At 42.1% G+C, this 26,916-nt stretch overlaps 3 protein-coding genes across 3 annotated transcripts in view; 2 read left to right on the top strand and 1 right to left on the bottom strand.

The window, feature by feature from the left end:
* ranbp2 (RAN binding protein 2) overlaps positions 1 to 15,795 on the top strand; it is a 36,268-nt gene extending 20,473 nt beyond the window's left edge. Inside the window, 8 exon segments of the mRNA XM_034134320.1 lie at positions 3,673 to 4,453; positions 6,837 to 6,926; positions 7,022 to 7,173; positions 7,269 to 7,542; positions 10,864 to 10,961; positions 10,964 to 11,047; positions 11,049 to 11,222; positions 14,898 to 15,795. Of these exon segments, the coding sequence (XP_033990211.1) occupies positions 3,673 to 4,453; positions 6,837 to 6,926; positions 7,022 to 7,173; positions 7,269 to 7,542; positions 10,864 to 10,961; positions 10,964 to 11,047; positions 11,049 to 11,222; positions 14,898 to 15,203 (1,959 nt within the window). The 3' untranslated portion in view covers positions 15,204 to 15,795.
* A 3,444-nt stretch (positions 15,796 to 19,239) lies between these two features.
* On the top strand, positions 19,240 to 23,742 carry tpt1 (tumor protein, translationally-controlled 1). The gene is made up of 6 exons (XM_034134319.1): positions 19,240 to 19,381; positions 19,985 to 20,052; positions 20,972 to 21,156; positions 21,259 to 21,364; positions 22,959 to 23,075; positions 23,364 to 23,742. The coding sequence occupies exons 1-6, from the start codon at positions 19,354 to 19,356 to the stop codon at positions 23,364 to 23,366; spliced, it is 507 nt and encodes a 168-aa protein (XP_033990210.1). The 5' UTR covers positions 19,240 to 19,353; the 3' UTR covers positions 23,367 to 23,742.
* Positions 23,743 to 25,321: 1,579 nt separating this feature from the next.
* Positions 25,322 to 26,916, bottom strand: part of LOC117485562 (general transcription factor IIF subunit 2-like) — a 43,574-nt gene continuing 41,979 nt past the window's right edge. Inside the window, exon 8 of the mRNA XM_034134143.1 lies at positions 25,322 to 25,589. Within this exon, the coding sequence (XP_033990034.1) occupies positions 25,452 to 25,589 (138 nt within the window). The 3' untranslated portion in view covers positions 25,322 to 25,451. The remainder of the gene's footprint in view (positions 25,590 to 26,916) is intronic.

Here is a 26,916-nt window from a genome sequence, read left to right as displayed (position 1 = left end):
CTGCCAGCTCGCAGTTTTTGTTGATTTGGGCATATTTCCTGGACAGGCTACTTTGTACAGACAAAGTTAATAATAACTGTAATATTCCAGTTATAAACGACATGAATCAAAGACTTGTTGCTGTATTTTAGTGGTAAAAAAATGCATTCATCATCATAATTATTCTATATATAATTTACACAGTGCCTGTAAACCGGAGGAGAACGCTGGCATTTCTCCTCCTACTTGAAAGACTACGGAGGGATAGGGTCTGCAAATTGTTTGTGTGTATATATATATATATATATATATGATTAGATATAGACCTATATATTGATATATATATATATAAATATACTCTATTAGATTATATATAATATAATATATATGATATATATAGAATCATAGCTATAATATATATATATATAGCTATATATATATTATATATATATATATATATATATATATATATATATCTGCTATATATATATAGCATATATATATATATATATATGCTATATATATATAATATGCTATATATATCTCTCTCTATCTCTCCTCTCTCTACTCTCTCTCTCTCCTCTCTCTCTCTCTCTCTCTCTCTCTCTCTCTCATCTCTCTCTCTCTCTCTCTTCCTCTCTATCCTCTCCTATCTTCTCTCTCTCTCTCTCTCTCTCGCCTCTCTCTCCTCTCTCGCCTCTCTCCTCTCTCTCCCTCCCTCTCTCTCTCGCCTCTCTCTCTCTCTCTTCTCTCTCTCTCTCCTCTCTCTCTCTCTCTCTCTCTCTCTCTCTCTCTCGCTTCTCTCTCTCTCTCTCTCTCCTCTCTCTCTCTCTCTCTCTCTCTCTCTCTCGCTCTCTCTCTCTCTCTCTCTCTCTCTCTCTGCTCTCTATCTCTATATATATATATATATATGCTATCTATATATATGCTATACATATGCTATTATATAGTGCTATATAATATATATGCTATATATATATATATATGGCTATATATATATATATATTATTTTTTATATATAGTAGATATATATATATATATATATAGATATATATATATATATATATATATATATATAGCTATATATATGCTATATATGCTATATATATGCTATATATGCTCTGAAGGTCCACTTTCCTGCCTTGCCCGGACCTTACGGCTGCGGCGGCGACAAAATAGGATTCGATCCTAATCTTAGAAGGAGCCCTGCGCCGAGCCGCTTCTGGGACGCTTCTGAGCCGTACACGCGCCGCGTGTGGTGGAAATTAGCACCCATTGACTAGAGTTGCCGCGATCCGCCGTGAGCACCGCGGCGCAGCCGTAACGCGCCAGGAACGCCGCCGCAGACGGACCCGGTGGAATCTAGGGGTAGGCCTCACTTTAATGCGCGCTTCCATTACAGTTTAGGGAACTGGGGTAGTATCTATAGTAACGCAGTGTAGCGGAGCCGTTACGTCATCTTCAATGAGCACCCCAGAAAAACATCAGCAGCTGTTAGCACTCAGAGCTCACAGCTCCTCGTATATGTTCAGAAACTAGACAAAAGTTAAACAAGTACAAACCACAGACTGTCTGTCATGGCGAATACAGTCGCTGGTTTATTTATGTCTGTATAGGCCGTTGTTGTGAGTGTGGACGGTCGGAGCATATATTGCGTTAGCTTAGCCGATCTCCATTTAGACGTATTTTAAAAGGTTTTTCGCCTGCCGTCTGTCTGCAGACTTGTCAAAGCATTAATTCATGGTTTTTACTAACCGGTATCAGTATGTTGTTACTTCGGCATCATTTTGAAACGTGTATTACAATTAAATCACGGTCAAATATGTTCATCTTGTCGTAGTTGTAGCCCCCTTGCCAGCGATTCTCTCTCTAGTTTAGCATACTCAGCCCGACTCAGCCCTGTACGGCCCCCCCTGAAATTCAAGGTGTTTAAAAAAATAAAAAAATAATAAATATATATTTTTTTAATATATATAGCAACTAATCTATATCTACTGTCACTTTTCACATTGAACATGTGCTCTTTTATTAAATAAACTAAACGCTTTCATTTGACGTTGTGAGATTAGTGTTTTTGACCCTAAGAAACACTGATGCATTAATCAATAACAATAGTCCACAGCTCCTCTCTCTGCTCCAGAGGATTTAAAAAAAAATATATGCCAATTGAGATTAACCATTAAGATGACATAAACATGAAGTCATGAACACTAACCCAGACATTAGTTGTCTAACTTGAACCTTAGACACTTGTAGCCTGTCTATGCTGAAGCACAATAAGGGGAATGTCAACACAGACACCTGTCAACCCGCACTCTGCTGTTCTTCAGCGCCGCTCCCCCTCCCTCCCGCTGAAATTATAAATGAAAAGCGTATAGTAATCATAGATAACACGGCAGGGTCCTTGACAGTTTGTTTTCATCTGATTTCAAATAAACAAAGTCTTGGTTTTTAGAATATTAAACTTGTTTCGCCAAATTCAGATGATAAATACAACTTTGAAGCTTGTAAAGTAGGGATGTCCCGATCAGCTTTTTTTGCTCCCGATCCGATTCCGATCATTTGATTTTGACAATCTGCCGATACCGATTTTTCCCGATCCGATCTTTATGCAATGCATTAAGAGAAAAAAAAGGTAACAGATAACGGCTGGTCATCCAACGCAATTAATTCAGCTATCTTGGCTGTTATTTCTTTTGGCCTTTTCACTGTTCTGGGGCAGTTTCTCTTTCCTTTTAAAAGTCTCTGAAAGTGTCGGTTGTTTCAGTGCCGTTACCTGAGTGGCCGCTGTGTACTCGTCGTGTTGTTGTTGGTGTTTGTTTCTCAGGTGGCGTATTAGATTGGTCGTGTTGAACGTAGCTCTGTTCTTTCCACCACGCGGAACCTCCGCCTTGCAAACATTGCATCTGGCTGTTACACTGCCTTCGCTTTCAATTTTATAATGCTTCCAAACTCCTGACATTTTCTCTGTCCCGACTCCCGAGTCACCAGCTGAACGTAGCCTCTTGTTAGCTTACTGCTACTATTAGACACTGCGCCCACTCTGTTGCCAGATTTGAGAGAAATAAGCAACCAGGTCCATGAAAACAAGCCCAAAAGAAGCAACACATACATGATGTTGTGTAATTTTAAACAAAGACTAAGGCCTCAGGATGACTTTAAGACGTGAACATGGTCATTTTTGTTTTGTAACATTAAATAAAATAATAAAAATATTTTATTAAAAAAAAAAAAAAAAAGATCCCGATCCCCGATTTTTTTCTCCCGATTCCGATCTTTTGAAAATCACGTGATCGGCTCCAATCCCCGATCACGTGATCGGATCGGGACATCTCTATTGTAAAGGCTTAACTACAAGTGTTAACTTAACGTCACAGCAGGCATAACAACAGCCGGTGTTTCTTGTGAGTGTTTCCCTGGGAAACAAACACAATACACACAAACGCGTCACAGATTATTTTGCGGTATTTGGCTGCCAAACTAAATCATGTACGCAGCTTGCGACGTAACTAGGAGTCTAGTGGACGGTATCAGTACTACAAGTACAACAAATTAAAAATATATATATATTTTTTTTTATTAATTACGTTGTTTATAAATTAATCTGAGGGCCACAAAAAGAGGAGATAGGCCGCCATTGGCCCATCCCTGATTTAGAGAGTATTATTGCATTTTTTATTTTATTTGTTTCAGGGTGTCCTTTTAAACCAAGCTGAAAAGGCCTCCAGCAGCCCTGCTTCAGTGGAGCCAACATCCAGCAGCCCTGCTGTAGAGGAGCCATCATCCAGTAGCCCTGTTGTGGAGGAGCCATCATCCAGCAGCCCTGTTGTGGAGGAGCCATCATCCAGCAGCCCTGTTGTGGAGGAGCCATCATCCAGCAGCCCCGCTGTGGAGGAGCCATCGTCCAGCAGCCCCGCTGTGGAGGAGCCATCGTCCAGCAGCCCCGCTGTGGAGGAGCCATCGTCCAGCAGCCCCGCTGTGGAGGAGCCATCGTCCAGCAGCCCCCCTGTGGAGGAGCCATCGTCCAGCAGCCCCGCTGTGGAGGAGCCAACGTCCAGCAGCCCCGCTGTGGAGGAGCCAACGTCCAGCAGCCCCGCTGTGGAGGAGCCAACGTCCAGCAGCCCCGCTGTGGAGGAGCCAACGTCCAGCAGCCCTGCTGTGGAGGAGCCAACGTCCAGCAGCCCTGCTTTGGAGGAGCCAACGTCAGGCCCGACATTCAGCCGCACTGAAGCCACGGACAGCACTGAGGTTTCGAGCAGCACTGAGGTTTCGAGCAGCACTGAGGTTTCGAGCAGCACTGAGGTTTCGAGCAGCACTGGGGTTGGGAGCATCACGTTCACACCGGGGGAGCAGACAGTGCCTCAGACTGAAGCTCCCAGCAGCAGCTCTCCCATTGACCTGTCGACTAAGAAGAGCCCAGAGCCAGAGAGCAACCCCTCGGCTGCAGCATTCTCTGCTCCAACAGCTGCGTCAGGTACTGACCACTTCCTGCTCAACGGTGCTCCTGTTGTGTGTGTTCAGATGTTATTTCTGAGAAACAACCTTCTTACCAAAGTTTCAATATTTAACCATTCTGGATTACTTCGATTTACATTAGTCTGAACAATTACATTTTTTTCAGTGTGTTTGCTAGTTTTAGTAAAGTTTCAGTCTTTCATAAAGGTTTATTTTTAGTTTTAAAGTAGTAAGGGCTCGGTATAAAGAATCAAAGTAAATGTATTCACATTGATGAATACCATGATGTTCAAATCTCTTAATTTTGGAACTTCTTGGGTCCCCTTTCGCTACCATGCTACATCAGACCTGGGACGAATATCTCGGTTAAAGGTCACCTATTATTCAAAATGCACTTTTTGATGTCTTTTATACCCCCGGTGTGAAAGGAGACTCACAAAGTGTCAAACAACCCCCACATCTCTAAAAACGGGGGTTTAACGGGGCTGATCCAGATTTGCTGTGGTCACAACAACATTACTAAAATGTAGGCTGGCCTTACGTTGAACTCCTGGCAACATTCCGCACCAACCTATCAGAAACGTCGCTGTATCAGAAACAATGCGTGACGTGTTTGGGAAGTAATATGGTCTGTGTTTACATTAGCAAGTATCGCTATCGCTGTGTAAAAAAGCAGGATATAAAAAAGTACTTTCCTTGTGGTAAACCTGCGAGAGAGAAAGAGTTTGAGTGGTTTAGAACATGATATGGCGTTTAATCACGGCAGCATTTAGCTGTATCTGCCGGTAGAAAGCTTTGTCTTCACAGAGGAGAGCTCATGCATGCTCCAAAGGGGCGTGGCCAGCAGCAGCTCGGCAACATTTAAAGGGCCAGACCCAGAACCAGCCCTTTTATTAACGGCCCCTACACACGGCGGCGTGCGTTGCCGCTTCAACGCTTCTGCCCATTCACTTTGAATGGGGTGACGTCACGCTTCGCCGAACTGCATTGTGGGAGCAAAGCATAGCTTTTCTCGCGGTGCTCGCTGCAAAAGTAGAGCAATGTTCTACTTTTGAAGCTTCGACAGAGGCGTCAGCCAATAAAATCCCGCTTATGCAAATCTGCCAGTACAAGCGCTAGCCAATCAAACCGCGTGTATGCTGGGAGAGCCATACCGCAGTTCATTTCCTCATATGCAAAAAATGGAGGAGAAAATAATCGTAGCGGTAGGGAATCACCCGGTGCTTTCAGTCCCTGTTCACCTACCGGGATACAAACCGGAGGAGCCAGGCATGGAGGGAGGTGGCAGAGACAGTGGGTGAAACTGGTAGGTTTTCGCCTGTTTGGGGAGTTTATATCCAGTGTACTTCGTTTGAATGGACAGCAGGCATAGACAGTATATTTAGCCAGCATGCAATGTTGCATAAAATAGCACCACAGACATTGATTAAAAATCGCTTTTTAGACATTAATGTCTATGCTGAGATTCATACACGGGAGCCTTTTTAAAGCCTTTTTACCCTCCCCCTTCCCATCACAAACTTTACACAGACCCCCCCTTCCAATTATCAACTCCTGTCTTGTTTCCGCAAACTCTTGTGTCCTGTGCAGCTAAAAGTTTTGCAAGCCCCCGTTCGTTTAGTACCTAAAATAATAGACATCGCTTTTTCCAGCTGACAAACCCGACTTTCTGGTCACTTCTTCCATTTTCCAGCCCTTGGGGAGAGACACGGGAGATTCATGTGATTGGTTGTTGGTCGCGTTGCTCGCGTTAACTCCCCAAGCTCAAGACACGCCCACCGCCAAGCGGCAACGCACGCCGCCGTGTGTAGGCGGCGTAACAGGGCTGAAATAGAGGGGTATGAAACAGGGCTAGAATGGGTGATCTGTTTGGTATTTGTTGGAGGGGGTTAAACAGTTAGTGTTCAGGGTGGGAGGGGTCAACCAAAATCTTCCCTGCCCGCCTCGGGGCATATTCTTGTTATTGTTTTTTTGCAAAGCTATTAGTTTCAGCTCATGGCCAACATTTTGAACTGCTTCTTTTTTGTTTCTTCTTTCTTTTACAATAACCCTGCCTCCTAGTCTAAGTGTATTGTCACAGCAGTAATTGGTGATATTTTAACTTTTTACACAGGTCACCTTGATTTACTGGTATCTTTATCTGTTCTGTGATATCTTGAATAAATGAAGCTTTTATACTTTTTTAAGGTATTAAGGATTTGTAATTATTATTACATTGTAGTACTTTTAAGTTGAGGATCAGAATAGTTCTTTCAACACGATGAAAATCTTTATCATCAGATTGAATGCATTGCTGTATCATCAGATGACTTTACACAGTGTGTGTTGTGTCCATCATGCTGCTGGCTGTACTCCTGAATATAATGCAGTATTTGATGATATCTTTTTTCCGCCCTCCACAGACTCCTCCGGCTTTGGCTTCGTGACATTGGGAGGTTCTTCTTTTGCTGATTTGGCCCAAACCACAGACGGGTTTGCATTTGGAGGTCAAGGTGAGCTTCTACATTTTCTCAAGTCTTTTTGACAACCGACTGTCTTGGCAACAACGTCTTATTTCACCACCATCTATTGCTTTTCATTTATGAAGACTCCAACTTCTCATGGGCAAACGCTGGAGCGACGGTATTCAGGGCGGGCATGAGCTCTGCGCCAAAAAACGACAACGGTGAGGAAGGCAGTGATGAAGAGGACGCTAATAATGGGGACATTCACTTTGAGCCAATCGTGTCACTACCAGAGGTACGTTAAACTGAGCTGTCATACTGTAGCTTTCCATTTTCCACATTAATTGAAGTGATGCGTTCAGGATAACTCCTCGTCTCTGCGCCTCTCAGGTGGAGACCAAGTCTGGAGAGGAGGATGAGGAGATCCTGTTCAAGGAGCGCGCCAAGCTGTACCGATGGGACCGCGACCTCGGCCAGTGGAAGGAGCGCGGCGTCGGCGACCTGAAGATCCTCTACCACCCGAGCAAACGTTTCTACCGGATCCTGATGAGGAGAGAGCAGGTGCTGAGGGTGTGTGCCAACCACACCATCATACCAGCCATGGAACTCAAACCCATGAACGCCTCGGCCAACGCGCTGATCTGGACCGCCACCGACTACTCAGGTACTGAAGGAGGGTTGATGCAGAGTCTGCATTTGTCCTTAACCTGTTAAGCCCGAGAGGACCCTAATCCGGGTCCTGCGGGTAGTTTGTTCACGAAACTGTCTCAGGGCTTCTTAATATTTAAAAACCATACGAACCATTTTTACCGAAACAAAACGCAAGTCTCACAAGAAGCGTCTAAATGAGCCCTGAGCGAAAAAAATGCTAACGCACTTAGCACAGAACTCAAGGTAAAAATACCCTTGTTATTTATCGTAACTGCACATATACCTATCAGCTTTAATCTGATAGCTTGTAAGTATCATCACTGAGCGATCAGAACTCGCGACAGGGTAAGCAAACACAGACATCACAACACGTGATGGAAGCTAGGGATGGGTATCGTTAAGGTTTTAACGGTACTACTACTTTTATCGATACCGCTTATCGATCCGGTCCTTTAGCGGTTCTTTTGGAGAAAAAAACAAGGTAAACTAACTAAACAAATTGTGAACAAAACTAACATTGCTTTTTATTTAAATTAAATACATAATATTTCACATCAAAAGAAACAACAATGTTTTAACAAATCGTATTAAATAATCTGATGACAGAACTGTGAACAGAATAGCTGAAACTTTAACAAAAATAAATAACTCTGTTACCTCTAATCATTAACCCATGTTTGTATAATTGAGTTAACTCTGTGTGTTGCTGCTTGCATTAGGGCTGTGCGATTATGGCAAAAATCATAATCACGATTATTTTGGTCAATAATTGATATCACGATTATTAAAAACGATTATCCATTTACTTTGAAAACATCCATATATTGAAAAAAAAAAATTGGAACAGTATGTTTTTAACAGTTGATTACCCTGAACTTTAAGTATAATTAAACTGAAAAACCAATAATTTTTTTAAAAAAATAATTTTTTTTTTTTTTTTTTAATAAAAATAATAATCGTTTTATTTCGATTACATTGTTTTCGTAATCGTTGCAAGCCAAAATCGTAATCGAGATTAAAATACGATTAATTGCACAGCCCTAGCTTGCATACATAATACCTGACGTGGAAACGTTACTCGTGGATGGGGCTACTAGAAAGACAGTCGAACCCGGTGCATTTCTTCGTCTGAATGTGGTGCACTTTTGCTAAATGTTTAGACAAATTGCTCGTGTTACCGCCCTTACATGCTAAACTCTTATTGCACTTTTGGTAACGAGCATTGTCCACATCGAGACGGGTAAAGTTTTACCACACCTGGAGCGCGTTCTCTCCGCCATCTCCTCCGTGTGTGTGTGTTGCTGCATGTAGCAGCTGCGTGTGTGTAAACTGCCCCGCCCCCTCGCAAGCAGGCGGGGGAGAGAGATCTCTCATCTGGATTGGAAAGATCGAAAATACTAAAAATAATCATAGACGCATTTTGTAGTCTTATTGCGTATTAGAAACGGAGTTGGCGACACTAAAACTGCAATATAATGTTTGTGTAGCAATAATACATATGACATATCTTTTTTACATGTCTCCAGTACCGATAAAAAGACAGATAACGTCGGAGCTTAACGGTACCACGGTCTTTAATAATTCAGCCCCGGGGCCCGTTTAATACCGGGGCTCGGTACCCATCCCTACACGTAGCTTTACGGAGCATTCACGGGAGATCGTCTCACCTTAGCTGTTATTCTGATCAAAAGTCGTGTTCAATGGCATTAAAACGATAAAAAACGCTGCTGAAGGTTAATCCATAGGTTAATCTAATGTGTCTGTCACTTTGAAATGATTACTGATAATCCATCATTCAATTTTTATGTCAAAAACGGAGATTTCATATTAGCTGCTAATGATAGCTACCAGAGTGTATCGCAGCTTCCGGTTCCGGGGCATTCTGGCTGCGCATCACTCATTCACCAATGGGTAATGTTTAGATGGATTTTAGGAACTTCCCCTCAATTCTATTGGCTCTAACGGTTAAAAAGAGATGTCAATCATTAAAATCGAACGAGGGGGGCCAGAGATATGGAAGATGCACACAAATGACCCCAGAAGGCAAGGCAAGTTTATTTATATAGCCCCTTTCAACACAAGAAAATTTAAGGTGCTTTACAAAAATGAAAGACATTCAGACAAAGGCATTTAAAAACAGTCATTAAAAAGAAAAGATAATAAAATAAACATTAAAAGAATAAAAAGTACATGAATAAAAAGTTACAGTGCAGTCTAAGAAATGAATAGTTCAATTAAAAGCAGCGGCAAAAAGAAAAGTCTTCAACGGACACAATCATTTACATTTTTTTTTACTATGTTCAATCTGAATTTACTTTAAAATAAACAAAATCTATATTGATTCTGACTTTTCTACATCCAACTCACAGGTTTATCATTGCTTTGAGAAAAAAGATTATTAATTTACCCCTTTTTAGAAGTGAAGATATGGTCATTTGTTCTGGGAATGTCATTTTCGAGCCTGAGACCTGGAAAACAGGCTCAGGGTTTAACTGGTTAAAGGGGACCTATCATGCAAAATGCACTTTTTGATGTCTTTTATACATAAATATGTGTCCCCAGTGTGTCGGGGAACTCACAAAGTGTCAGAAAATAAAACCCTCTCTATTTTCCTCCGTACCCAAATCTCTAAAAACGGAGCTAATCCAGATTTGCATCCGATATGACGTAATATCGGAAATGTGGACCCACGGCACTATCAGAAACGTCGCTATCAGAAACAATGCCCGACTGTTTTAGACGTAATATGGTCTTTGTTAACATTAGCAAGCATGCTAACACTCAGAGCTAACCTGTACTGGAGAGAGCATGTGTAAAAAAGCAGGAAATTAAAAAAAGAGGAACTCACCTTGTTGAGGTTTGAGCTCCATACTGTTTCAGAAATAATCCTTGATGTGGTTTAGAACATGATGGCGTTTAATCACGGCAGCATTTAGCTGAATCTGCCGTGTAATTCTGAGCAGGCATAAGCTCTCCCTCCTCTTTTTTTTCTTTCTTCAAGCTAAGGACCCCGAATCAGCCGTTTTCTTACAGGGCTAAAACAGAGGGATATGAGGGATGTCTAAAATGCATGATCTGTTTGGTATTTTGAGCAAAACACATCATAGACATGTTTTTTATATATCTGAGACTCACAATATATGCCTAAAAATAGCATAATAGGAGACCTTTAAGTCTAATGCTAATTAGCTACTGAAGAATATCTTGTAGTGATACACTTCCCATTTTATATTGGTATATTTTATAGGCAGGCACGAGTCAATCAGTTATCTGCTTCAACAAGTGTTTTGATGCCTTTTGGATTTCCTGCTCATAGTCTTTTCTGATTTCACAGATGGTGACGGTATAGTGGAGCAGCTGGCGGCCAAGTTCAAGACCCCTGAAATAATGGAAGCCTTCAAGAAGACCTTCTGCGAGTGTCAGGAGCCGCTCGTAGCCAGGCAGAAGGCGACGCCGCGTTCCACTCGACGCCACAGATGTCCAGAGTTCAGGAGCACTCCAGAGACACCAACCCCCGGGGTGTTCCTCACGGTGGCGGCCGACGGACAACCGCTGGGCACATTGACCATCGAGCTCTTCTCTCACATCGTCCCCAAGACGGCGGAGAACTTCAGGGCTCTCTGCACCGGAGAGAAAGGCTTCGGCCTCCGCAACTCCATCTTCCACAGAGTCATACCGGCATTCATGTGTCAGGTGAGGACCTATCAGGATAGATCGGCACACATACTTACATGTGACCAAAGCTGCACCTTTATTAAGTATGATGTGGGAACCTGGCCTTGGCTTATACTTTGGCCTGCAGCCCCTCGTGTGTGTGTGGTGTGTGTGTGTGTGTGTGTGTGTGTGTGTGTGTGTGGTGTGTGTGTGTGTGGGTGTGTGTGTGTGTGTGTGTGTGGGTGTGTGTGTGTGTGTGTGTGTGGTGTGTGTGTGTGTGTGTGTGTGTGTGTGTGTGTGTGTGTGTGTGTGTGTGTGTGTGTGTGTGTGTGTGTGTGTGTGTGTGTGTGGTGTGTGTGTGTGTGTGTGTGTGTGTGTGTGTGTGTGTGTGTGTGTGTGTGTGTGTGTGTGTGTGTGTGTGTGTGTGTGTGTGTGTGTGTGTGTGTAATGATAAAAACAGCTTTGATGCAGAATGTTTTCACAATTACCAAGTATATACATTGGATTGATTTGAATAATTGTAATATACTTTAATTATGCAATGTGCAGATATTAAACTTCAGGGACTGATAGTCAGTTGCGGCTTTCACACCAGCGCTTTTCCCTTTCTAGCTCCTAGCTAGAGCTTTTCTGGTTCAGCTCCGGTTTCCCTTTTCAGCTCCCGCTCTGTTCACACCGCCCAGCTGCCGCTGCTGCTGCGTCATGACGTCACCGTTTACATCGCTGATTTTCTCCCCAACGGAGCTCACAACAGCAACAACAACGGGGGGGGGACTGCGTCGGGTCGATGATCGTGTTGCTTTTAATCATACGAAGCCAGATTAAATTAAATAACGACTTCTCCAACCTTATACTTTTCTCCAGAGTGCCGTGGTTCATTGTTTATTAATGTGTTTCAGCGGCATTTACCGACCGCTGCAGTGCTGCTGCTCTTCCACGAGTGTATTCTCCCGTTAGCTCCGGGTTAGCTCACACGGCTCTAAAGTATTCACTGTCTGACTGTCACACAAGCAGCTGATACATATCCCCAGTTCCCCTTAAGTGAATGTGTGTCAGTCTGAATTGACGCTGTTTGGCATCACAACGCTGTTATGAAAGTTTCTCTGGTATAACATGGGTGATGTTATCATAGCAACCAAAGCTAAACTGACTACTTGCTAAGCCGTTTTCTACAGGCACATTTTACCGGCGTATTTTTCATTATGATTCTACTTGTGATAGTCGGACATGACAACCTGTGCAGCCCATGTATTGATTCCATCCGATAGCTGCTATAATAACAAACAAAACGTCTGCCTGCTCTCCACAATGATCAATAACAGCGAACGGATGGTCAAAGTAAGGTACAAATAAACAGAATCACACGAAGCCTGGTTAGTGTTGCCTGACTTTATAAAGTGTGTTTTTTTTTATAAGTGTGTGGTTGCCTTCTAGTCACTTTGCTCAGCGCTACTGCTTGTAGGCAGGCATGACGAGACTCTTCAGTCGACCCATGTTCAGGGGAGGTGGGTTTAGTTTCCTGCACGCTTCGACGTAAGAGAGACGTAAGCGACGCCGCCTCTAGCTCCAAAGCTCTTGCCTCTAGACCGACAATTTTTTGGAGCTGGAAGTGAACCGCATTCCGGAGCTATGACGCGGCGCCGCTGCGGTGTGAACAGGAAAAACCGCCGGTGTGAAAGGGGCATTACCCCTAGATTCCACCGGGTCCGTCTGCGGCGCGTTACGGCTGCGCCGCTGTGCTCACGGCGATCGCGGCCACTCTAGTCAATGGGTGCTATTCCACCACACGCGGCACGTTACGGCTCAGAAGCGTCCCAGAAGCGGCTCGGCGCAGGGATCCTCTAAAATTAGGATCGAATCCTATTTTTGTCGCGGCGCAGCCGTAACGTAAGGTCGGGCAGGCAGGAAGTGGAACGTTCAGAGCTATATATACACACACACAAACTAATTTTGCAGACCCTATCCCTCCGTAGTCTTTCAAGTAGGAGGAGAAATGCCAGCGTTCTCCTCCGGTTTACAGGCACTGTGTAAATTATATATATATATAGAATAATTATGATGATGAATGCATTTTTTTACCACTAAAATACAGCAACACATCTTTGATTCATGTCGTTTATAACTGGAATATTACAGTTATTATTAACTTTGTCTGTACAAAGTAGCCTGTCCAGGAAATATGCCCAAATCAACAAAAACTGCGAGCCGGCAGGCAAGACGCTCCGCTTCTGAAATGCTTCTGAAACGCAACTGGTAGGGTATGACGCCGGAGGAGGCCGGACCAAAACCGCAACGCGGCGCAGACGGACCCGGTGGAATCTAGGGGTTAGACTGATCTCGTTCATGGGACATTCTGGAAGTATTTCAGTCGCACTGATTTGAGGCTGCAGAGATTAAGGCGCCGTTTACACGAGGACAAAACTGCTTGTATCTGCATAGTTTCGCGTGCGTATAGCCCTATTATTTACACGAGGCCGATAGAAACGGACCCCACAAACGATAACGGGTCCCAAGGTGGATAGATTTGCAAACGAAACGCTCTGGGGGGTCAACCGAGTCCGTGTAATCACCTCTATACGAATATTTCCTGAAAAAATAACGATAGCCCCACCTCTCCTGCTCACTGCTGTAGCATTACATTACATGGCCAGTAGCCATCTGTAACGATCAACTATCAAAAATAGCTGTGTTAATTAAACGCACAAGGGGTTCTTGAATGAAATAATATTATAAAAGGCAAACCAGAATAGTTAACGCCCAATATACTCCTTAAACAAAATAAACAGAGTCAGATTTCATGCATTGATCCATTATATTGACAATTTTTCAGCCAAACAACACAAACAAAATTAAACAGTCCGCTCTGCGATACACCAAACTTGTCTTTACTGCCTAATCCAGGCCATTATTGTTCATTGCTCCTGCGCCCGTCAGCGGCAAAAAGAGAAATGTTTATAATCCACACAAAAAAAGGAAACACGAGGACCGGCGTGTCCCAGAGGAGCGATCTCACCCGGTGTTTGTAGAGAATATCTCTCTTTCTGAGCACGTCCTCTCCACGGAGACGTGCTTCTTGGTCGGTCGATGCAATATCCACAGATTCGGTTTCTTTCAGTTAACTTCCCCGTTGCATTTATCCATATATTTACATGCTGAGGAAATGACTATATCCCGCTGAATACCAGCAATCGCCACACACACTTCCTCCTGTCAGTAGCTACTGCTAGTGCTACTGCTACTGACCATGCTACAGATATTAGTGCAAAATCTACAGCTCCTCTACCACAACCATCAGCAACAAGTGGACATGGAGAATTACATGAACTACATGTTGCTAAATCCACCGCGGGGCATAAACAGAAGGGTAGCCATGGCAACATTGCTGCGGGGCTGCTCCGTAGTCTTCTTCGCGGCTTTTGGTGTATTTTGTGGCGGAAGTTACAGCGCCACTTACAGTCCCGGCATATGTACTACAGCGTTTCCATCGGTCTCGTTTGAACAGACACGTTAAATGAAACGAATGCATGTGAACGGAAGACTTTTTTGAATACGCATACTGTGCATAAACGCAAACGTTCCCGTGTGCACAACGCCTAAAGTGACAACAAAGATAACATGTGGATGTTAATTCTCGCTTTCAGATGTGATGAGTTGGCCAATAAAACAGGCCTCCCTTATGTAAAAAGACTAACGAGTTCCCCTATGTTCTTTCAGGGAGGCGACATCACCAACAGTGATGGCACCGGAGGGAAGTCCATCTTTGGCAGCAAGTTTGAGGATGAGAACTTCGATGTTCGGCACACGGGCCCAGGCATTCTGTCCATGGCCAATCGAGGCCGAGACACCAACAACTCGCAGTTCTTCATCACCCTGAAGAAAGCCGAACACCTGGACTTCAAACACGTGTCTTTCGGGTGGGTGCGGGACGGCATGGATGTGGTGCAGCAGATGGGGGAGCTGGGCACAAAGGGAGGCCCGCCCACAAAGAGGCTGGTCATCACAGACTGTGGACAACTGTAGCTTTTGAAATGAGGACAATGAGAAGTCTTCTTTAGGCTATTGGTCTGATAAAACAAGACTTTGGATAATGATGTTTTCCCTCCTGCTTGAACTGAATCCTTAGACATTAGGCATATGAGAATTGAACACTGATCACAGGATTTATAGACCCTTCATCATAGAAACGTGGCTCTGGTAGCCTGGAATTAGAAATGTCATCCTTTTTAACACAATCACAATGGGAAACATGGTGTAGTATGTGGGAGGAGGCAGACATAGTATACTTTTTTCTGTTGCACTTGTATCTTTATCATCCTCTGTCAATACATTGAAATTATTTGTTTATGTGTGTATAATAATTGTACATGGTTTACTATTTTAATGTTCTTTCTTTTGTTTTCTATTTTGTCCTGCACATGCTCAACTTCAATGTGCCGTGCTGGTCCTCTTCATAAGCGCCTCCTGGGTATTTGGTCCCTTTTTTAGAGGGACCTGGTTTGGATTTTACAAAGGCAAACCAGTATAGTTTGAGATATTCACAGAGTTGAAATGGTGCTTGTTGTACTAAAATATGCTGATAAAGAAAAAATAAAGTTGCTTTACAAGTATTGTAGATTGTTAGATTTTATTTAAAATGTAAATGTGCTGATAACAGCATTCCCACTATATGTTATGCTACGGACAAAAAGTTTATTATTATTCCGCCGGCTTATTTTGGCCCTCTTCTCCTCCCACATTCAACATCGCAGAAACTCCGTTCAAACATCAAAATGTTCAGCTCGGTCGGGAATCGGGCGCTATTACTTTTATCATTCATAACTTTCATAATTCCAGAGATACATCCCATAATACATCACATTTTTAACCATTGAAGTCAATGGAGAAATTCTTCAGACTTCAACAAATCTTCATGCGACTTCAACTGCTAACTGTTCATTCATACTTTCACTCAGAAACCTCATTCCAACTTTAAAATGTTACACATCTTTCTGACATTATTCGTGTAACACAACTTTTAAATCTGATTCTTACTTTTAGAGATATTAAACCTTGTTCAGACCTTGGTAAATAGGTCTTCAGATTTTAACATTAATTAGAGTGCGTGATGTCACAGCTAGAGTGGAGCAAATCTTGAAATTTGCCTTCATTTTTTTTTTTAAACTGCCATAATTCCCAAACCCTACATTCCTGAGACATAATTTTTCATGACAAATGTAGAATAACATCTCGTAGCTTGAAAAATGACATAAAGCAAAAATAATTAAACAAAATGCCTCTTGAGGGCATGAAGTGACAAAAACGTTCATGTCTCCATTAAAACCCATTGTAATTTCAGGCTGATATTTCCTCACAGCAGCAGCCGCACACCTTTAGTTAAACTGCCAAAGAGGCCACATTATTAACCCGAAAGTACACAAAAATTACACTTCAGATACTCAACTTCCTTGACATGCTTCACGTTTTGAAATTTCACAGATATCTGTTATGGTTCTTCCACAAAACGTTCACATGTAAGAGGTTTATCTCTCAGAACAATGGAAACCTTTGATCTCAGTCTGCACACCTCGTTAGCTCAAATATAAACACCTGTGTCATGGAACACGATGATGTCATCACTCCAACTGACATGCTCAGAGCAGCAGACTTCAGAGGTTAATGGTCCTGCCCTCAACAGCTCTACGTCAATTATGGGGTGTCATCATCATATGCCGAAGAGAGTAATGTAACCTAATGTAATGTATAACTCCTATGAAAATGTTCAAAAAGTGCTCAAATTTCACGTGTGCTAACAGTCCAGCCGTGAAGACATCTACAGGACAGTTTTGAGATTTCTTCAAATGCCGTTGCCATGGCAACACAATGCTCGCCTTGAAACACGGTTTTATCATAACTTCAGTGAAAATACTCCAAACAGCCCAAAACTTCGCAGGTTTGGTAACGATGCAGCCATCAACGCATCTAAGCGTATTATGGGGTGTCATCAAATGCAGTTGCCATGGCGACAGACAACTCGCCATGAAACACGATGTCGCTGTAAGTCCAATCGACACGGTCCAATCGTCCCCCAATCTTCACTTGTATATCACCGGTCCATGCCTCAACAGCTCTACGCCAAATCTGAGATCTCACCATATGCCGTTTCCATGGAAACGCATCCCTCGCCATAAAAGACGATGTCGCTATAACTCCTATGAAAATGTTCAAGAAGTGCTCAAACTTCACATGTGTGCTAACAGTCCAGCCGTGAAGACATCTACGCGACAGTTTTGAGATTTCTTCAAATGCCGTTGCCATGGCAACACAATGCTCGCCTTGAAACACGGTTTTCTCATAACTTCAGTGAAAATGCTCCAAACGGCCCAAAACTTCACAAGTTTGGTAACGATGCAGCCATCAACGCATCTAACCGTATTATGGGGTGTCATCAAATGCCGTTGCCATGGCGACAGATCATTCGCCATCAAGTTAGTTCAAAAGTTTGCAGTTCAAATATTCTGCTGCTTTTCCAAGCCTTTTTACTTTATTTTCTTCTCTCATCACACATTCAAGCCCCCAGTGTTCATGTATCATTTCAATCTAAATTCTTCACTTTCTTCTTACACATTACATTTCAGCATAGCAATTCAGCGTCAGCTTTTCAGCATAAAGCATTCCCACTAGCAATTTCTTCAGGAATTGCATTCTCTAGTCTTCTATAAGATGCATCCAAAAAGTGTGGTGATACAATGCTGCATTGTGGGTCACATGACATCTATAGAAAAAACATATTATTAGACACAGCTTGACAAAATGTGCGACCTGGACTTATACCGAAGACTTGTGACTTCCCTTTTACTTGTAAAAACGTACCTTCCCTAGGCACAAAGATAAAAGAAAATGTAAAACTTCCCGGAGAAAATTCATTTCCCTTCATTTTCTATTTACAAACAAAAATGTAAAAAAACGATTTTGAGGTACTTCACTTCAGTATTTCCATTTTATGCTGTCATTCTACTCTACTTAAATTCAGAGATATTGTTCTTTCGCTCCGCTACATTATGTAGTACCTTTAGTTACTTGGCAGATATGGATTAGAACATATAATCAACCCTTAAATAAGACTTTTGTTACACCTGGATTAAATTTGCTACCAAGTAGTAAATCAAATAATAAAAACGTGTTCCACCTTTACAAGCTTGATTAACACATGAATAGATCAATGATTATAATCAAATCATACAATATAAATGATTTTGTAATTTAGTTATATTTAATTATGTTTAGATTTCAAATATTTTGTTACTTTTACTTGAGTAACATTTTGAAAAATTGTATTACTTATCTGTTATTTGTTTTTCTTTTATTGTTATTGTGGGTTTTATTGTGCCTACCTTTTTTATATAATATGTAAGTCTACTTTAACTAACTGCACTCTTGCAGTTGTAAAACCGTAAATGTCCCAGACAAATAAAGGAAATCTGATTCTGAATAGCGCAGGTCCCCTCTTCCTGCAGTGGTCCGGCTCTACAACCACCATGGCCCCTGGTAGACCCCACCTCTGTTGTAAAATACCACCAATGTGCAATAATGTAAAAACAAACAAATACAGCAACAACTATGTGCAATATATGCTGCTAATATATTTGTATTACTACTAGCTGCTACTCATGCCAAGTCCAGCCATTACTGTAACAGGGATCTTTACGCAACTATTTGCAATAATAATTGTATTAATGTAATATACCACACTTCATTCTACAGTGCTAACCTTATTGTATATTATAAATACTGCTGCTACTACTCTCTACTTGAATGTGGACTTCTGTTTGTACATTTGAATTGTTTTTTATTTTATTTTAAATACTATGTGCATGCCTTTTGTATATGATAGTCTTTATTTTCTTCGCCTGAATCTATACTTTGCTGTAACAACGTACATTTTCCCTTTGTAGGAAGAATATAGGAATTCCGATGACAGTGCACAGACCGGCAGGTGTAGTACCACCTCCGACCACCACGTGAGGGTGGCAGCAGAGCGCACGGGAACAGACCGGAACAGGCCGACCCAGGATGACGTCAGGAGAATGTAAATACACAGCGTCGCGGCCTCTTCGCTCTTTTCCCTCTCTCGTGCTGTTTGGGCGGCAGGCCTGCGTTCTGTCTGTGAAACTCCAACACCTAAGCAGCAACCATGAACATCTACAAGGATGTCATCAGCGGTAAGTCATCGTGTTTTGTGAAGTGTTGTGTAGTTATTGGGTAACGGCTGTTATTTAGGCTGTGTCGTGTTATTTAAGAGTTAGCCGGCTAGCTACCGTTAGCTCTTTAACGCGTGTTATCATCGGCAGCAACATTAGCTTGAGGCTAACTATAGCACCGTGACTATGCCCAGTTTTGGCAAATGCAACCGGTGACACTAAGGCCGGTTAGCTTTCATCTTTGTCGATGTTTCTATATAGACCGGTACAGTGGCTAATCGTTACCGTGTTACTTATCACTACGGAAAACTAATAGCAAAAATAGCTGTATTTGATACAGGACGATGGTGGAGGATATTAAGCAACTGAAAACCGCCTTGGTCATGAAAAAGTTACAGGCTATACGTGGCCAAAGCATTGGCCATTAGTACTAGGAAAAGTGACACAATTCCCCCTTTTTTATTTCAAGCCCCAACCGGCTCCCGTTCAAGATGTTTAAACATGTTAGGAAGCTTCTGCTGAGGAGTTAAAGCTAGCGGTTCTGTGGATATGAAGTTAGTGGCGCAACCAGGGGGTTCCCCGCAGACGTATGTTTTCTAAAGTGTAATTTGTATCCTTCCGCAGGTGATGAGATGTTCTCCAACACCTTCAAACTATCAATAAGCGGACTGTTCTATGAAGTTGAAGGAAAGGTGAGTCTATTGGGTTTGCGGGTGAAAGTGGTCTAAATGCTTGAATCAGGCGTTTTCCTGTGGTCAGGCGTGTGCAACGTCACAATAGCCGAGTTTCCACTGTCGCGCCAAGCGAGGCGAGCCAGTGCGTTACAAGCTTTGTTTCCATTGTCACTCAGTCTTTTGTTAAAATGCATGTTTCACACAAGTATTCTGTTTTTAAAAAGACGTTTAGACATCCTCACAGGGAGTGTTATGCGATATTGGTAAATACAGAACAACTGATTGTTTTTAAGGTTGAATATCAGCTGAACTCTTCTGTTAAAAGCTAAGGGCCTTTAGTACCGGCTGGCTCAAAGATGGCCCCAGCTCGCTGTGGCACATAATGAAAAACAGCTAGTGGAATGGAATGGCGTTTATGGGATATTGACACAATTTAATTGTTTTAATATTCACACTTAAGAGTCAAGAGGTGTTTAACAAAGCAAATGTGTGTGAAAACATAATTTGAACTGTCATGGCACAGTTATCCATTGTCATAATAATGTTAGGAAGTAACTCTTCCATAATCTGACACATCTGAGTCATGTAATTAGTGCTCCCGTTGTCATTTAAAGACACTACCAATCAGGATGACTCAGGGGGAGGGTCCAAACACGCACAACAACATTTCTTTATGATGAGCTAACTGAAGTCACACCCAGCCCTCGTTCACACGCTGTTGTCGGGTTCTGAATATTACAAAGTACAATTAACACAAGTCTGATTTTGGCTGGATTCTTGGTAAAGCGGCTGGGCCTTTAAGTCCGATGCGTTAGTGCCAAAGCTGTGCTAAGCATTTCAATTTAGTTGACGGGTCTGCACATTTTGGTCCTTTCTACATAAAGTGAAGCAGTCTTTTTCATTGCTGTCCTCTCTGCTCCCCTGCTAATGTCTCTAGACCGTCACCCGGACAGAGGGCTTCGATGATGCGCTGATTGGGGCTAACGCCTCTGCTGAAGAGATGACTGATGGCAATGACTCGTCTACCATTTCTGGCGTCGACATCGTCCTCAACCACAGCCTGCAAAGAGTCGAATTCACCAAGAAATCCTTCATGGCATACATAAAAGGATATGTTAAAGCGTGAGTTTCATTGATGGTTCAAGGATCGAGAGATCTAGTTGGATACATGAACCCATAGCAGGTTGGTTTGATCTAACACAATCCTATTTTTTGCTTGTACAGCATTAAGACCCACTTGGAAAAGGAAAACCCGGACAGGGTGGAGGCCTTCAAGGCTGAAGCCCCGGACGCAATCAAGAAGATCGTGGCGAACTTTTCCAACTACGAGGTATATAATTACGAAAATTAGAGCTCAATGTCACCCCTAATGGCAACTGTTAACCTGTTAAGCCCCATAGCCCCCGCCGGCTGGGGCTACAGGCTTCTTTTCACGAAACTGTCTCAGGGCTTCTTAAAATGTAATAAACTATTAATGTGTCATACTCACTTAACGGGAAGAAACTCAGCTAACTGATGATATGAACCATTTTTACCGGAACAAAACACAAGTCTCACAAGAAGCGTCTAAATGAGCCTTGAGTGAAAAAATGCTGACGCACTTAGCACAGAACTCTAGATATAAATCAATCGATATACTTATCGGATCTGCACAAACAAGCTTAGCTAGCAAGCTGAGATTCCACAGACTAGAAATATAAGTATCATCACTGAGCGATCAGAACCCGCGACAGGGGAAGCAAATACAGACAACACACAACGTAGCTTTAGGTAGCGAAACATGCTCACCTTTTGCTGTTATTTTGCTATTAACGGTTTTAATTACGTCAACTAAAATATGCGTCACATCCCGCTACGGTCCCGCACCATCGCATTTTCTTGCAGGCGAATAACCTGACCCCCGGCTCGATGAGCGAACTACGGATAAATCAAAGAAAATAAAAGTATCCGAGGAACACAGAGGGTTTAATTCTGCGTGGTTAGTTATATGCTTTCACAGCAAACGATGCTGGCTTACCGGTATGTTTGATATGTAGAGAGAAGTTGTTAAAGCTGCTGCAGCCTTTACGTATAGGAGGGAAAACACGGAAGAGGAAGACAGCTGACGATCTGCAGTCATAATTTAAAAAAATAGGTGGAAAAGGGGGCAAAATGGCTCTTTTGGTCAAAAAGGTTGCAGACCCCTGGGTTAATCCAATGTGTCTATCACTTTGAAAAAATTATTAATAATTCCATTTTTATGTCAAAAACAAGAGTTTTCATATTAGCTGCTAATGATGGCTTCCAGAGTGTGACAGCTTCCTGTTTTGGCTACGCGTCACTCTCACTCCTTATTTGGTAACGTCTATGTGGAACTTCCCCTCGATTCCATTGGCTCTAGCGGTTAAAAAGAGATGTCAATCATCAAAATCCACCAAGGGGGGCCAGAGATATGGAAAATGCACCCAAATGACCCCAGAAGTGGGTTTTTTCCCCTCTAAATAAGTCAAATTCCACTTGTTTTGCATCAAACTTAATACAGGGTACTTATTATGTTATAGTTTGGATTCCTGAAGCTTTTAGTCTACTATCCCATCATTCAAGGGTGGTTTTCACTATAAGTAATGTGTTTTTTTTTTTTATTACGGACACTACAATTAAAACATTTTTTTACTATGTTCAATCTGAATTTACTTATAAAAATCTATCGATTCTGACTTTTCTACATCCAACTCACAGGTTTATCATTGCTTTGAGAAAAAAGATTATTAATTTTCCCCTTTTAGAAGGGAAGATATGGTCATTTGTTCTGGGAATGTCATTTTCGAGCGTGAGACCTGGAAAACAGGCTCGGGGCTTAACAGGTTAAGGCTGGTTATCTCATGACTAACATCACTTAAAAACTGTGGCGTGTGCTCTAACGGGTGGTCTTTGTCTTCCTGCAGTTCTTCACAGGAGAGAGTTTAGACTCGGAAGGCTTGGTGGGTCTGCTGGACTACCGTGAAGATGGGATCACCCCGTTTATGCTTTTCTTCAAAGATGGTCTGATTGAAGAGAAATGCGTAAGTACTCCGCTAAAACTGCAGATGCACATACATTTCAGAAAGTAACTTTTTATTGGGATGCAGCTCTAAATAAAAATGAGGTTGGAATTAAGCTGCTTGCGGTTAAAGTTCCTGGGCTTCGGACAAAACGTCAAAAATTACTTGAATCTGTCTATACCTACACGAGGCAATGGATATTTTTGTTCTCTTGCGGAATAATTGATATATCTTATATACATATATTAAAGTTGGAAAATAAAGATACATTTCAGGAATCACTGTAATTGACATTTTTTTCTCTTACAGTAACTTCCCGGACCGTCATCTGCTTTTTAATTGGATGCTGCTTTCCAACCGGCCCCAAGAACAGACTGAAGGAGCAGTATTTGGCATCATGAAACATTCTTGAACAATTTATTTTTATTCGCGTTAAGGACCGCAGCACCATGCAAGGCTGAGTGACTCAAACACAATTGGTCACTGAATACGGTTTTAACTTGGCTTTTGCTGTTTTTGATCCTAGGATTTGCCCCGTTTTTGATTTCAAATTAAAGGCAGGACAGTGTGTGATTGAAAGATGGCTTTCCTTCAACTGCATACTATTTGAGCATCTCCTTACGCAGGTTGGATTAATATGGTTACACAAACTTCTGGATTGATTTGAAAATAAACACTCATACCACCACTTTCTAGTATGCTGTTTTTTGTCGAATGACTTTATGTGGTTAATTTCAAACCCCCAGCGTTTGGATGAATTTGACCATGTAGTCTTTGTCGGTACAATACCGAGGAGCAGAGTGAAATAACATCCTTTATTAAAAAGGTACTGGTTCAGGTTATTGGTGAAATAAAGGACTATCTATGCATGTTTCAGAGGCACTTCTACATACTGAGTTTGATTCTAGCAGTAATTTTTCATTATGATAAAGGCAGCCCCTATTGCATGGTAGGTACCGACACGAATCAGTCAAATTTAGCCCTACAATAATTGTAAAGTCTTAAAGGTCCCACGCCATGGCCATTCTACTGATCATAATTCCATTGTTGAGGTATACTAAAATACATTTATATTGTGCAACTTTCCAAACTCACAGTGGTTTCTCATACAGCATCTCTGTATAGTGTGTTTCGCTCTGTTGGAGCTCCTCCCTGTGAGCCCAGTGGCCGTCTGCGAGACACACACACCCGCAGCCTGGCTGGGAGTTTGAGTGTGCCCCGCGGTGTCTCGTCTCGCCGACCCCACACCAGTGAGCCAGCTCAGTGTCCCGCTCGCAGCAGCGAGTCTCGCAAAGTCCCGCTGTGTGTGAGGAAGTCCGCGGATTGGTCCAAATGTAACGGCACTATACCCAAGAAGTAAACGATGGAAAAAGAAATCCCCAACGAGGCGTTCTGGGGCAGCATAGACAGGTTTTACTCGCTACAGGGTGTGTGACTCTGCAGACCGTTTACATGCATAAAAAGCTACATAACACACAAGGGGACGGGTAATAACCAGAAAAGCATGACATGGGACCTTTAACACAAGTGCCAACTGTTGTGCTTCCTCATTTTTGTAATCAATTTTTTAATCCTGTGGCATCAAGTCATCAGCCTGGCTGTGTCCCTTAAGGACGATCAAATCCAGTGTGTTGGTTTTTCCTAACTCATAACAATGACACCAGTTGAGGTTTTTATTTAGAATATTTTCACCGCTTTACCTGATCTGATACAAACACCATTAACAAAAACAGAGTTTTATATTAGTATATACATTTTGGGTAAGGTGGAAAGTACCGCATACTAACGTCATGTGTTTTTAGATGAAGTAGCCAGTTGGTGTAAAAATTAAGTATAACGGCCCGCGTTGAAGCTTGCTCCATTTTTTTGGAATATGAGTAAATGACCTGCGGTGTGTCTCCCAGCATACACGCGGTTTGATTGGCTGCATAAACAGGATTTGATTGGCTGACGCTTCAGAAGCTTCAAAAGTTGAACATTGCTCAACTTTTGCAGCCTGAAACGGCAGCAAAGCTCCGCTCTGCTTCCCACAATGCAGTTCGGCGAAAAGTGACGTCACCCCATTCAAAGTGAATGCGTTTTAACGCTGCTGTGTGGACGTACCTTTAAGCATCAAATAAAAAAAGTAGGACAAAGGAACTGAGTTAATGTATAACATCCCTCCACTGGTTGAGGAAGCAACATTCACTTTTCAGCTTGAATATCTGACTTCATTTTGACCAACCAGAAATCATGCGTGCAGCTGTAAATGTAATCATGTGGTTTATTTTATTTTCCACCTTTATGTACAAGTGCTGTGGAAGCTGCCAATAACTCAAAACATTAACTCAAAATCAGCATTTCCTTTTCCACATCTGTGTTCAGGGGGTCACTAACACCTGAAAGCTGTGCCCTGCTTCAGGCCGTCTGCATCTCCTCCTCCTCCTCCTCAGCAGACTGGTAGTGCCTGTACTCGGGCTTCAGCTCCCAGGTGCTTTTGTGAGCCCCCTTGCTGTTGTACGTCCCGATTTCCCTCATGATTTCTTTCAGGTAGGTCTAGAGAAACGGGTTGAACAGATAGTGATAAACCAACTGCTTTATGTCCGTCCTATATGACATTTGATTGCATATAACAGAACAGACTACGATTCTACATAAAGTAGTCGCAAAGTACCTTAAAGATGAATATGATATCATGTTGCACATATACTTTTGCAAAAATAAGTCAGTACCTCTTCAAGCATTACGAACAATTACTTGCCAAGAAAGAGACAAACTACACGATCAATTCAAAGACTCGTTTGATAACATTGTTTTTTTCTATAGTGATCACATGGTTTTTCCTAAAATCTTAGGGCCACAATAATCGTTTAGGGAAAACATGATATTGCAACAGCCCTTATAGGAAAAATGCTAATCATTTGAAGGTACTTTTACCGTTGAATATTTACATTTGAACGATACATATTGTAGTTATTAAAAATGGGTGACTAGCAGTGGTGGAAGAGGTACTCAGATTTGACCTAATTCTAAAAATTAAGTAGAAGTCCAGCATTCAAATTCGTACTTCTGTTGCAGACAGATTTGATACACACACACGTTATTGATGTTAACAACTTTTTGTTAGAAGTAGAATTATACCTAGATAAAGGTTTTTCGAATCTGAAAAGTGATTAAAGCGTAAGTATTACATTAATTAATGTAGTGGAGTAACATGTAATGATTTCCCTTTTAAATGTAGTATAGCAATAGCGTTAAAAGTACAGTACTTGAGTAAATGTACTTGAGTAAATGTACTTTCCACCTATGCTCTGCAAATTATGTTACATTGTTACAGATTCAGGTTTACTGTAGTACTTAAAGTATATAATAATAGCTCCACCTTTACTGGCTATATAGTTAGAGTGCTGTTCACATATTATTGCATCAGTAAATATAGAAATTAATAATTTGAGTCTTGGTACTTAGTATATTTTGATGCTCATACATGCATGTACTGGACGTGACTTAATGAGATGAGATTCACCTTCTTTTATAATACATGGTGGTTTCACTGCAACTCTGCCTGAACCCCCCACCCCTCTGACTTCAATCCGCTTTCATTTCTGAAGGGACAGCCCCATGTAAAGTTCACCCTGAGCAGGCGCAGTGTGTGACAGCGGCCACTGGGTGTCTCTGTTGAGCTGACCAGGAAGTGCCCACTGCACCTGATTTTCACCAGCGTTTCAAGACTTTTCATAATGGGCATTTCGGTTACTTTTGAGTGTTAGCCAAGTGCTTTAGGAGAGAAACGATGGTGTGGAGTGTATTGCTGTGTTTGACTCCTACTCAGCCGGTGGTTATGCAATCAGATGCAATCAGAGGGAGAGGAGGGCCTGGAGGT

Source organism: Trematomus bernacchii, unplaced genomic scaffold (assembly GCF_902827165.1).
Source record: "Trematomus bernacchii unplaced genomic scaffold, fTreBer1.1, whole genome shotgun sequence".
Taxonomy (NCBI): Eukaryota; Metazoa; Chordata; class Actinopteri; order Perciformes; family Nototheniidae; genus Trematomus; species Trematomus bernacchii.
Note: the sequence above shows the minus strand (reverse complement) of the source record. Positions and strands in the feature narration are given on the sequence as shown.